Source organism: Somniosus microcephalus, chromosome 11, assembly GCF_052327205.1.
Source record: "Somniosus microcephalus isolate GS21.2 chromosome 11, FLI_Smic_1.0, whole genome shotgun sequence".
Taxonomy (NCBI): Eukaryota; Metazoa; Chordata; class Chondrichthyes; order Squaliformes; family Somniosidae; genus Somniosus; species Somniosus microcephalus.
In genome coordinates this window covers 117906868-117919152 of record NC_140997.1, presented here as the reverse complement: position 1 = coordinate 117919152, position 12285 = coordinate 117906868, and the positions used below count along the sequence as shown (strand labels likewise).

General features: G+C 48.6%; 1 protein-coding gene across 1 annotated transcript in view; it reads left to right on the top strand.

Moving 5' to 3' along the window:
* The window catches only part of LOC147110843 (voltage-dependent calcium channel subunit alpha-2/delta-2-like), a 2842873-nt gene that overhangs the window by 1867807 nt on the left and 962781 nt on the right, over positions 1–12285 (top strand). The window contains exons 18-21 of the mRNA XM_085999971.1: positions 763–837; positions 1439–1510; positions 3649–3720; positions 4986–5047. Of these exons, the coding sequence (XP_085856097.1) occupies positions 763–837; positions 1439–1510; positions 3649–3720; positions 4986–5047 (281 nt within the window). The remainder of the gene's footprint in view (positions 1–762; positions 838–1438; positions 1511–3648; positions 3721–4985; positions 5048–12285) is intronic.

Below are 12285 nucleotides of genomic sequence, written 5' to 3'. Positions count from 1 at the left end.
TTTCAGGGTTCAATTTAATGTTGCCTGCTAATCTTTTCTCGTAACCTCTCTTTGTCTCCCGTATTAACTTTTTCAATTCCCTCCTGTTATTAACTGAATCTTGCTCCTGACATTTGTTTAATTTTTATTTCCTTTGTCATCCAGGGCACATTAGCTCTGGATGCTCTACCTTTTCCCTTCAAAAGAAAATGCCTAGTTTGTAACTGAACTATCTCTTCCTTGAATTCCTTCCACTGCTCCGTTTGTGTTTTACCCTGCAATTGCCATTTCCAATCTACCTGTGCTAGGTCCCTTCTTAAATCACTGAAATCAGCTCTTGCCTTGTTGAGCATTTCTACCTTCGATATTTTCTGGTCTCTTACCATTATTACTCTAAACAAAATTATGCTGTGGTCACAGTTAGCTAGATAATCTCATACTATAACACACTCCATTGCCCGGAACCAGATGCCCTACTTCATTTCCCAGAACCAGGTCCAATACTGCTTCCTTCCTTGTTGGACTGGAGACATATTGATCGAGAAAGCTCTCCTGGATACATATCAGAAATTCCTCTCCTTCCCTACCCTTAGTGCTATGTTTTCCCCAGTTTATATTAGTGTAATTAAAGTCTCCTAATATTACTACTCTATTTTTGTTACTTGCCTTTGAAATTTGCAAACAAACCAAGTGCAGTGAGGGGGCTTCTGTGCTCCGTTAGTTCATTTTGGATTGAAAATTCTGCTAATCATGTTAATGTTCTCCGTTGATTTCTCCTCACAGTTAGGCGCCAACGGTTACTTTTTTGCCATCGATCCAAATGGCTATGTCCTGTTGCACCCCAACCTACAGCCAAAGGTAAGAGATTTCAGCACCGATTCACTAATCTAGACAATCTATGTAACAGCTGTGATTTACTGCGAGCTTCGTAATCATTTACCCACTTGGATAATGTGTAATTATTAATAACCAGAAAATGCCATTCCACCCAGAGCCTCTGTCTAATTATTTGATCAAGGACTCCCCTCCCACCCACTGTTACTAACACATTCCACAGCTGGGGTTAGTATCCTAAGTGAGTAACCCATTTCACAACTGGAATGAGGAGCTGTGGGATGAGTGTCCATCATCAGTAACCTTTTCCACAGGTGAGGTTCCACACTGATTATTGAAGGTACAGATGGCAGTGTAAAGATGATGGTGCTCTCCACGTGATTGGTGCTTCTTACTGGCTCCTGACACTGTTACAACCCAACACCCAAGACGGAAAAAATGTTCTAGTCCAAGAGTTACGATCCACAAAACAATGAGGGTATATACATAAACCTTAGAATGAACCACAGCAGTAGTCCCCGGACATTCAAAGCCAGATGGTAGGGATCTGTTCACTTTTAAATCTCTCTAATGGTGGCTGTCAATGTCATGTTATGTGTCTCCTTTTTCTGTTTTTTGTCTCTAGATTATAAATTTCCGGGAGCCAGTGACTCTGGATTTCCTGGATGCTGAACTGGAGGATGAAAACAAGGAACAGGTAAGGAGTGACCTCTTCTGGTTTTCAATGGAAATTAAAAAGATATAATATGTCCAAGATTTTCATTCAGCTTCCATATACCATCATCCCAAGGAGAAAGTCAGCTGGACACTGTTCCTTTCAGGCATCTGGAGACCTTTTTCCCTCTATTGTATCAGAGCAGTGTTGGTGTCCTGTCCTCAAAAGAACTCATGCATTGGAGCGAGCTCCAAGGTTGATGACTCTCCTTCCTCCTCTGACGTGATGATGTGTGACTTTTTGCTGATAGGCCCTTACCTTGAAAAAAGTACAACACCCAGGTTCATTGACCCACACTGATGTTGACTCTGAGCACCTATATCCAAGAGGAGGCACCTAAACATTCTCTCTCAGACTGGGAATTGGGGACCTGTATTGTGGAGGCATCGTGTCATGACCGCCAATGGTGGGGCAAAGGAAATCTTAGAATTTCATAGAATTTAAAGCACAGAAACCGGCCGTTCAGCCCAACTGGTCTATGCCGGTGTTTATGCTCCACACGAGTCTCCTCCCACCCCTCTTCAGATAACACTATCTACATATCCTTCTATTTCTTCCTCTCTCATGTGTTTATCTAGCTTCTCCTTAAAAGCATTTATTACATTCACTTCAATTACTCCATGCAAGTTCCAAATTATAACCACTCTCTGGGTAAAGAAGTTTCTCCCGAATTCCTTATTGGATTTATTAGTGACTATCTTATATTGATGCAACTAGTTTTGGTCTCCCCCACAAGTGGAAACATCTTCTCTATATCCACTCTAGCAACCCCTTCATAATTTTAAAGACCTCTATTAGATAACCCTTCAGCCTTCTTTTTTATAGAGAAAAGAGTCCCAGCCTGTTCAGTCTTTCCTGATAGTTGTACATGCTCAGTTCTGGTACCAACCTTGTAAATCTTTTTTGCACTTTTTCCACTGCATCTATATCCTTTATGTAATATCAAGGATGCACAAGATTGGCATCCAACAGGATCCCCTCCCTCAGGTATTGATGTCTATCAACAATTTGTCTGTTATTCTCATCCTTTTTTGGTCGAGTCATTCTAAAATGCCCAACTCCAAATCCACTTAGTACTGCTTATTTCCTATTTTAGCCCGGATTCCACTTGTTTCCATCAGTTTGCTATCAGGCAAAGAAGCCATGTGTAAATCACAGGTAAAGATTGGCACTGACGGGAACTAGTCTCTCCAAATTCAGGTTCACCGCTAATTCAGATTTAATCCATCTCAACGTGTGAATGTAACAACATAAGAACTTAAGAAATAGGCCATTAAAAAAGCAAACCAAGCACTAGGGTTTATTTCTAGAGGGATTGAATTGAAAAGTGGTGAAGTTATGCTAAACTTGTATCAAACCTTGGTTAGACCACACTTGGAGTACTGCATGCAATTCTGGTCGCCATATTATAAAAAGGATAAAGAGGCACTGGAGAGGGTGCAAAAAAGATTTACAAGGATGATACCTAAAATGCGAGGAGAAACCTATCAGGAAAGGATGAACAGGCTGGGTCTCTTTTCTCTTGAAAAGAAAAGGCTGAAGGGTGACCTAATAGAGGCCTTTAAAATTATGAAAGGTTTTGATAGAGTGGATACAGAGAGAGTGTTTCCATTTGTGGTGAAGAGCAAAACTAGGGGCCATCAATATAAGGTAGTCACTAAGAAATCAAATAGGGAATTCAGAAGAAACTTCTTTACCCAGAGAGTGGTGAGAATGTGGAACTCGCTACCACAGGGAGTGGTTGAAGTGAATAGTATAGATGGATTTAAGGGGAGGCTAGACAAGCATATGAGAGAGAAGGGAATAGAGGGTTACGCTGATAGATTTAGATGAGGAAAGACGGGAGGAGGCTCAAGTGGAGCATAAACGCCGCATGGACTGGTTGGGCCGAATGGCCTGTTTCTGTGCCATATATCCTATGTAATCCAATGCAAATAGGAGCAGGAGTAGACTATACAGCCCCTCAAGTCTGCTCTGCCATTCAATAAGATCATGTGATGCTTTTAATGTTAACAGCAGCCAGACTGCACATTCCCATTCCATCACATTGAAAGGAAGGATTACGGTTTCATGTGATGTCATTTTCTTTTTGTTTTCCATGTTCATCTCTGTTTACATAGATCCGGAGAATCATGATTGATGGGAAGAGTGGGACTAGTGCCATCCGCACTCTAATCAAATCCTTGGATGAGGTAAGTAGATCATCACTTGTGTGGATTTGTCTGTAACTCCGTGGTTTCTTAATAAGCACCTTTAATGGGGAAGAAAACTACCCATCTGATCAAACTCAGACCATATCCCAATGTTCATGAAATGGCCTTATCTAACCCAATGACCTGTCACTGTTTATAGGAATGAATATCAAAACCAATGCAAAGGTAGAGACACGGAGATTATTTGTTGTGCCCCTCTTTCCAGCTACTGTGGCTTAAATGGACACAGACCAAGGATCAAACATGGCACCTTCCTCAAGTAGCAGCTCGGCTTAGTAGCACTCCTGCCTGAGAAGGTGTGGGTTCAAGGACTGGAGCACATAATCTAGGCTGACACATCAGTGCAGTGCTGGTGGAGATGCCAGCCTTCAGATGAAACTGAGGAACCTTTCTGCCTGCTCATGTGGTGCATGAGAAAGTTAAAGGGTTCCATGACAGAATCGATAGAAGAGCAAGGAATTCTCCCAGTATCCTGGCCTACATTTCCCCTTCAGCCAATACAACCAGGAGCAGATCAGCTGGCCATTGCTGTTTGTTGAGTTCTTGCTCTGTGTAAACAACTACTGAATTTTCTACATAACAAAGTATGTGAAGGTTTGGGACATTGTTGAGAGATGTGACAAAGTGCTGACTAAGGCAAATCTTTCTTTGCCACCCCACCTGTTGGCTTCACCTATTGAACCATAGGGGAACTGTCCTCACCCCCAGAACTCACAGCTTGACAATAACATCTCTAAACAAGGTGATGGACCTCGATATGATCAATATCCCCATTCTTTTTTGCCAAACCTCTGCCTCAAAAAGAATATTTCTTCATTCATGGGGAAAGAGGGAACTGGGTTCACAGGGTACTTTCCCAGTTATAGACGCCATGGACTTAGGGTATATTTTCCATTCATAGGGGAAATGCTTCTTCGGGGATGTGGAGCCATACGTCCCATGTGCAGGGAAATGGAGCCTTAGGGTCTCGTTGGTTAACCTTCTATTACTTTGCACTCACTGGTCAAAAGAACTAAAACTGGCAAGAGGTGGGGAGGGGGTGTTGTCCTATGATGAGGGATGAATCAGTCGGACTGGTTATTATCGAAAGGTGTCCTAAAGAGACAAATAGTTTGTGTGAAATCCAATGTGTTTCCAGGTTAAAACCTAGCATTTGAGTATAAGTGCCTGTCACATTCTGGTAACAGTCGGGTTAGGTGGGCTGCAGAGTTTGAATGACTGTCACACTGTTTTCCTTTTTTCAGAGATATATTGATGAAGTATCTAGGACATACACATGGACCCCAGTGCAAAGTGCTGATTACAGGTAACATATCTGCTCCAATCCATCAGGCTGGGATTGCATCCTACCCCAGCAGTATTACAGCCACAGCTTGCTTGTGGCTTTTCCCCTTTGCCCAGGGAATGTAGCACTTGGAAGATTGGTTGCTAGGTTTTCACGTATAACAATGATAAATGCTACAGAAATGTAAATTCACAGAGGTATGTGGTATTTCTGAATGCAGCCCTTGCCCTTTGTTCTATATATTTCACTGTCACTGTAATATGCAAAGGTGATATATCGGAGACAGTGCTGGACTTCAGAGCCTTTGTGATCAGGTTGTAACAGAGATGGCGTTAGAGCTAAGAGTTGTATAATGAGGATAGGTGAGACAATGAGTGTTATGACGGAGTCATATATTGACAGGACAGTAATAATCTGCTGTGAAAATAGGATTTTTTACACTGAGAGTTTAAATTGGCTACAGTGTGGGATGGTACAAGACAGAAATATAACATTCAAAGTAATTATCAGTTTATGCAACTACTGCATCCTCCATCATTGAGGACACTCCATGGGTAACTCTGGGTCTTACACTGTCCATCACTGAGATCACTCCACGGGTAACCCTGGGCCTTACACTGTCCATCACTGAGATCACTCCATGGGTAACCCTGGGCCTTACACTGTCCATCACTGAGATCAGTCCACGGGTAACCCTGGGCCTTACACTGTCCATCACTGAGATCACTCCACGGGTAACCCTGGGCCTTACACTGTCCATTACTGAGATCAGTCCACGGGTAACCCTGGGCCTTACACTGTCCATCAATGAGATCACTCCACGGGTAACCCTGGGCCTTACACTGTCCATCACTGAGATCACTCCACGGGTAACCCTGGGCCTTACACTGTCCATCACTGAGATCACTCCACGGGTAACCCTGGGCCTTACACTGTCCATCACTGAGATCACTCCATGGGTAACCCTGGGCCTTACACTGTCCATCACTGAGATCACTGGGTAACCTTGGGCCTTACACTGTCCATCACTGAGATCACTCCACGGGTAACCCTGGGCCTTACACTGTCCATCACTGAGATCACTGGGTAACCCTGGGCCTTACACTGTCCATCACTGAGATCACTCCATGGGTAACCCTGGGCCTTACACTGTCCATCACTGAGATCACTCCACGGGTAACCCTGGGCCTTACACTGTCCATCACTGAGATCACTCCACGGGTAACCCTGGGCCTTACACTGTCCATCACTGAGATCACTGGGTAACCCTGGGCCTTACACTGTCCATCACTGAGATCACTCCACGGGTAACCCTAGGCCTTACACTGTCCATCACTGAGATCACTCCATGGGTAACCCTGGGCCTTATACTGTCCATCACTGAGATCACTCCATGGGTAACCCTGGGCCTTACACTGTCCATCACTGAGATCACTCCACGGGTAACCCTGGGCCTTACACTGTCCATCACTGAGATCACCCCATGGGTAACCCTGGGCCTTACACTGTCCATCACTGAGATCACTCCATGGGTAACACTGGGCCTTACACTGTCCATCACTGAGATCACTCCACGGGTAACCCTGGGCCTTACACTGTCCATCACTGAGATCACTCCACGGGTAACCCTGGGCCCTACACTGTCCATCACTGAGATCACTCCATGGGTAACCCTGGGCCTTACACTGTCCATCACTGAGATCACTCCACGGGTAACCCTGGGCCCTACACTGTCCATCACTGAGATCACTCCATGGGTAACCCTGGGCCTTACACTGTCCATCACTGAGATCACTCCACGGGTAACCCTGGGCCTTACACTGTCCATCACTGAGATCACTCCACGGGTAACCCTGGGCCTTACACTGTCCATCACTGAGATCACTCCACGGGTAACCCTGGGCCTTACACTGTCCATCACTGAGATCACTGGGTAACCCTGGGCCTTACACTGTCCATCACTGAGATCACTCCAGGGGTAACCCTGGGCCTTAAACTGTCCATCACTGAGATCACTCCATGGGTAACCCTGGGCCTTACACTGTCCATCACTGAGATCACTCCACGGGTAACCCTGGGCCTTACACTGTCCATCACTGAGATCACTCCATGGGTAACCCTGGGACTTACACTGTCCATCACTGAGATCACTCCATGGGTAACCCTGGGCCTTACACTGTCCATCACTGAGATCACTCCATGGGTAACCCTGGGCCTTACACTGTCCATTACTGAGATCACTCCACGGGTAACCCTGGGCCTTACACTGTCCATCACTGAGATCACTGGGTAACCCTGGGCCTTACACTGTCCATCACTGAGATCACTCCAGGGGTAACCCTGGGCCTTACACTGTCCATCACTGAGATCACTGGGTAACCCTGGGCCTTACACTATCCATCACTGAGATCACTCCATGGGTAACCCTGGGCCTTACACTGTCCATCACTGAGATCACTCCACGGGTAACCCTGGGCCTTACACTGTCCATCACTGAGATCACTCCATGGGTAACCCTGGGCCTTACACTGTCCATCACTCAGATCACTCCATGGGTAACCCTGGGCCCTACACTGTCCATCACTGAGATCACTCCACGGGTAACCCTGGGCCTTAAACTGTCCATCACTGAGATCACTCCACGGGTAACCCTGGGCCTTACACTGTCCATCACTGAGATCACTGGGTAACCCTGGGCCTTACACTGTCCATCACTGAGATCACTGGGTAACCCTGGGCCTTACACTGTCCATCACTGAGATCACTCCATGGGTAACCCTGGGCCTTACACTGTCCATCACTGAGATCACTGGGTAACCCTGGGCCTCACACTGTCCATCACTGAGATCACTCCATGGGTAACCCTGGGCGTTACACTGTCCATCACTGAGATCACTCCATGGGTAACCCTGGGCCTTACACTGTCCATCACTGAGATCACTGGGTAACCCTGGGCCTTAAACTGTCCATCACTGAGATCACTCCACGGGTAACCCTGGGCCTTACACTGTCCATCACTGAGATCACTACACGGGTAACCCTGGGCCTTACACTGTCCATCACTGAGATCGCTCCACGGGTAACCCTGGGCCTTACACTGTCCATCACTGAGATCACTCCACGGGTAACCCTGGGCCTTACACTGTCCATCACTGAGATCACTCCATGGGTAACCCTGGGCCTTACACTGTCCATCACTGAGATCAGTCCACGGGTAACCCTGGGCCTTACACTGTCCATCACTGAGATCACTCCACGGGTAAACCTGGGCCTTACACTGTCCATCACTGAGATCACTCCACGGGTAACCCTGGGCCTTACACTGTCCATCACTGAGATCAGTCCACGGGTAACCCTGGGCCTTACACTGTCCATCAATGAGATCACTCCACGGGTAACCCTGGGCCTTACACTGTCCATCACTGAGATCAAACCATGGGTAACCCTGGGCCTTACACTGTCCATCACTGAGATCACTGGGTAACCCTGGGCCTTACACTGTCCATCACTGAGATCACTCCACGGGTAACCCTGGGCCTTACACTGTCCATCACTGAGATCAATCCACGGGTAACCCTGTGCCTTACACTGTCCATCACTGAGATCACTCCATGGGTAACCCTGGGCCTTACACTGTCCATTACTGAGATCAGTCCACGGGTAACCCTGGGCCTTACACTGTCCATCACTGAGATCACTCCACGGGTAACCCTGGGACTTACACTGTCCATCACTGAGATCACTCCATGGGTAAACCTGGGCCTTACACTGTCCAGCACTGAGATCACTCCACGGGTAACCCTGGGTCTTACACTGTCCTTCACTGGGATCACTGGGTAACCCTGGGCCTTACACTGTCCATCACTGAGATCACTCCACGGGTAACCCTGGGCCTTACACTGTCCATCACTGAGATCACTCCATGGGTAACCCTGGGCCTTACACTGTCCATCACTGAGATCACTCCACGGGTAACCCTGGGCCCTACACTGTCCATCACTGAGATCACTCCATGGGTAACCCTGGGCCTTACACTGTCCATCACTGAGATCACTCCACGGGTAACCCTGGGCCTTACACTGTCCATCACTGAGATCACTCCACGGGTAACCCTGGGCCTTACACTGTCCATCACTGAGATCACTCCACGGGTAACCCTGGGCCTTACACTGTCCATCACTGAGATCACTGGGTAACCCTGGGCCTTACACTGTCCATCACTGAGATCACTCCAGGGGTAACCCTGGGCCTTAAACTGTCCATCACTGAGATCACTCCATGGGTAACCCTGGGCCTTACACTGTCCATCACTGAGATCACTCCACGGGTAACCCTGGGCCTTACACTGTCCATCACTGAGATCACTCCATGGGTAACCCTGGGACTTACACTGTCCATCACTGAGATCACTCCATGGGTAACCCTGGGCCTTACACTGTCCATCACTGAGATCACTCCATGGGTAACCCTGGGCCTTACACTGTCCATTACTGAGATCACTCCACGGGTAACCCTGGGCCTTACACTGTCCATCACTGAGATCACTGGGTAACCCTGGGCCTTACACTGTCCATCACTGAGATCACTCCAGGGGTAACCCTGGGCCTTACACTGTCCATCACTGAGATCACTGGGTAACCCTGGGCCTTACACTATCCATCACTGAGATCACTCCATGGGTAACCCTGGGCCTTACACTGTCCATCACTGAGATCACTCCACGGGTAACCCTGGGCCTTACACTGTCCATCACTGAGATCACTCCATGGGTAACCCTGGGCCTTACACTGTCCATCACTCAGATCACTCCATGGGTAACCCTGGGCCCTACACTGTCCATCACTGAGATCACTCCACGGGTAACCCTGGGCCTTAAACTGTCCATCACTGAGATCACTCCACGGGTAACCCTGGGCCTTACACTGTCCATCACTGAGATCACTGGGTAACCCTGGGCCTTACACTGTCCATCACTGAGATCACTGGGTAACCCTGGGCCTTACACTGTCCATCACTGAGATCACTCCATGGGTAACCCTGGGCCTTACACTGTCCATCACTGAGATCACTGGGTAACCCTGGGCCTCACACTGTCCATCACTGAGATCACTCCATGGGTAACCCTGGGCGTTACACTGTCCATCACTGAGATCACTCCATGGGTAACCCTGGGCCTTACACTGTCCATCACTGAGATCACTGGGTAACCCTGGGCCTTAAACTGTCCATCACTGAGATCACTCCACGGGTAACCCTGGGCCTTACACTGTCCATCACTGAGATCACTACACGGGTAACCCTGGGCCTTACACTGTCCATCACTGAGATCGCTCCACGGGTAACCCTGGGCCTTACACTGTCCATCACTGAGATCACTCCACGGGTAACCCTGGGCCTTACACTGTCCATCACTGAGATCACTCCATGGGTAACCCTGGGCCTTACACTGTCCATCACTGAGATCAGTCCACGGGTAACCCTGGGCCTTACACTGTCCATCACTGAGATCACTCCACGGGTAAACCTGGGCCTTACACTGTCCATCACTGAGATCACTCCACGGGTAACCCTGGGCCTTACACTGTCCATCACTGAGATCAGTCCACGGGTAACCCTGGGCCTTACACTGTCCATCAATGAGATCACTCCACGGGTAACCCTGGGCCTTACACTGTCCATCACTGAGATCAAACCATGGGTAACCCTGGGCCTTACACTGTCCATCACTGAGATCACTGGGTAACCCTGGGCCTTACACTGTCCATCACTGAGATCACTCCACGGGTAACCCTGGGCCTTACACTGTCCATCACTGAGATCAATCCACGGGTAACCCTGTGCCTTACACTGTCCATCACTGAGATCACTCCATGGGTAACCCTGGGCCTTACACTGTCCATTACTGAGATCAGTCCACGGGTAACCCTGGGCCTTACACTGTCCATCACTGAGATCACTCCACGGGTAACCCTGGGACTTACACTGTCCATCACTGAGATCACTCCATGGGTAAACCTGGGCCTTACACTGTCCAGCACTGAGATCACTCCACGGGTAACCCTGGGTCTTACACTGTCCTTCACTGGGATCACTGGGTAACCCTGGGCCTTACACTGTCCATCACTGAGATCACTCCACGGGTAACCCTGGGCCTTACACTGTCCATCACTGAGATCACTCCATGGGTAACCCTGGGCCTTACACTGTCCATCACTGAGATCACTGGGTAACCCTGGGCCTTACACTGTCCATCACTGAGATCACTCCACGGGTAACGCTGGGCCCTACACTGTCTATCACTGAGATCACTCCATTGGTAACACTGGGCCTTACACTGTCCATCACTGAGATCACTCCAGGGGTAACCCTGGGCCTTACACTGTCCATCACTGAGATTACTCCATGGGTAACCCTGGGCCTTACACTGTCCATCACTGAGATCACTCCACGGGTAACCCTGGGCCTTACACTGTCCATCACTGAGATCACTCCACGGGTAACCCTGGCCCTTACACTGTTCATCACTGAGATCACTCCATGGGTAACCCTGGGCCTTACACTGTCCATCACTGAGATCACTCCACGGGTAACCCTGGGCCTTACACTGTCCATCACTGAGATCACTGGGTAACCCTGGGCCTTACACTGTCCATCACTGAGATCACTCCACGGGTAACCCTGGGCCTTACACTGACCATCACTGAGATCACTCCATGGGTAACCCTGGGCCTTACACTGTCCATCACTGAGATCACTGGGTAACCCTGGGCCTTACACTGTCCATCACTGAGATCACTCCATGGGTAACCCTGGGCCTTACACTGTCCATCACTGAGATCACTCCACGGGTAACCCTGGGCCTTACACTGTCCATCACTGAGATCACTCCACGGGTAACCCTGGGCCTTACACTGTCCATCACTGAGATCACTGGGTAACCCTGGGCCTTACAATGTCCATCACTGAGATCACTCCACGGGTAACCCTAGGCCTTACACTGTCCATCACTGAGATCACTCCATGGGTAACCCTGGGCCTTATACTGTCCATCACTGAGATCACTCCATGGGTAACCGTGGGCCTTACACTGTCCATCACTGAGATCACTCCACGGGTAACCCTGGGCCATACACTGTCCATCACTGAGATCACCCCATGGGTAACCCTGGGCCTTACACTGTCCATCACTGCGATCACTCCATGGGTAACCCTGGGCCTTACACTGTCCATCACTGAGATCACTCCACGGGTAACCCTGG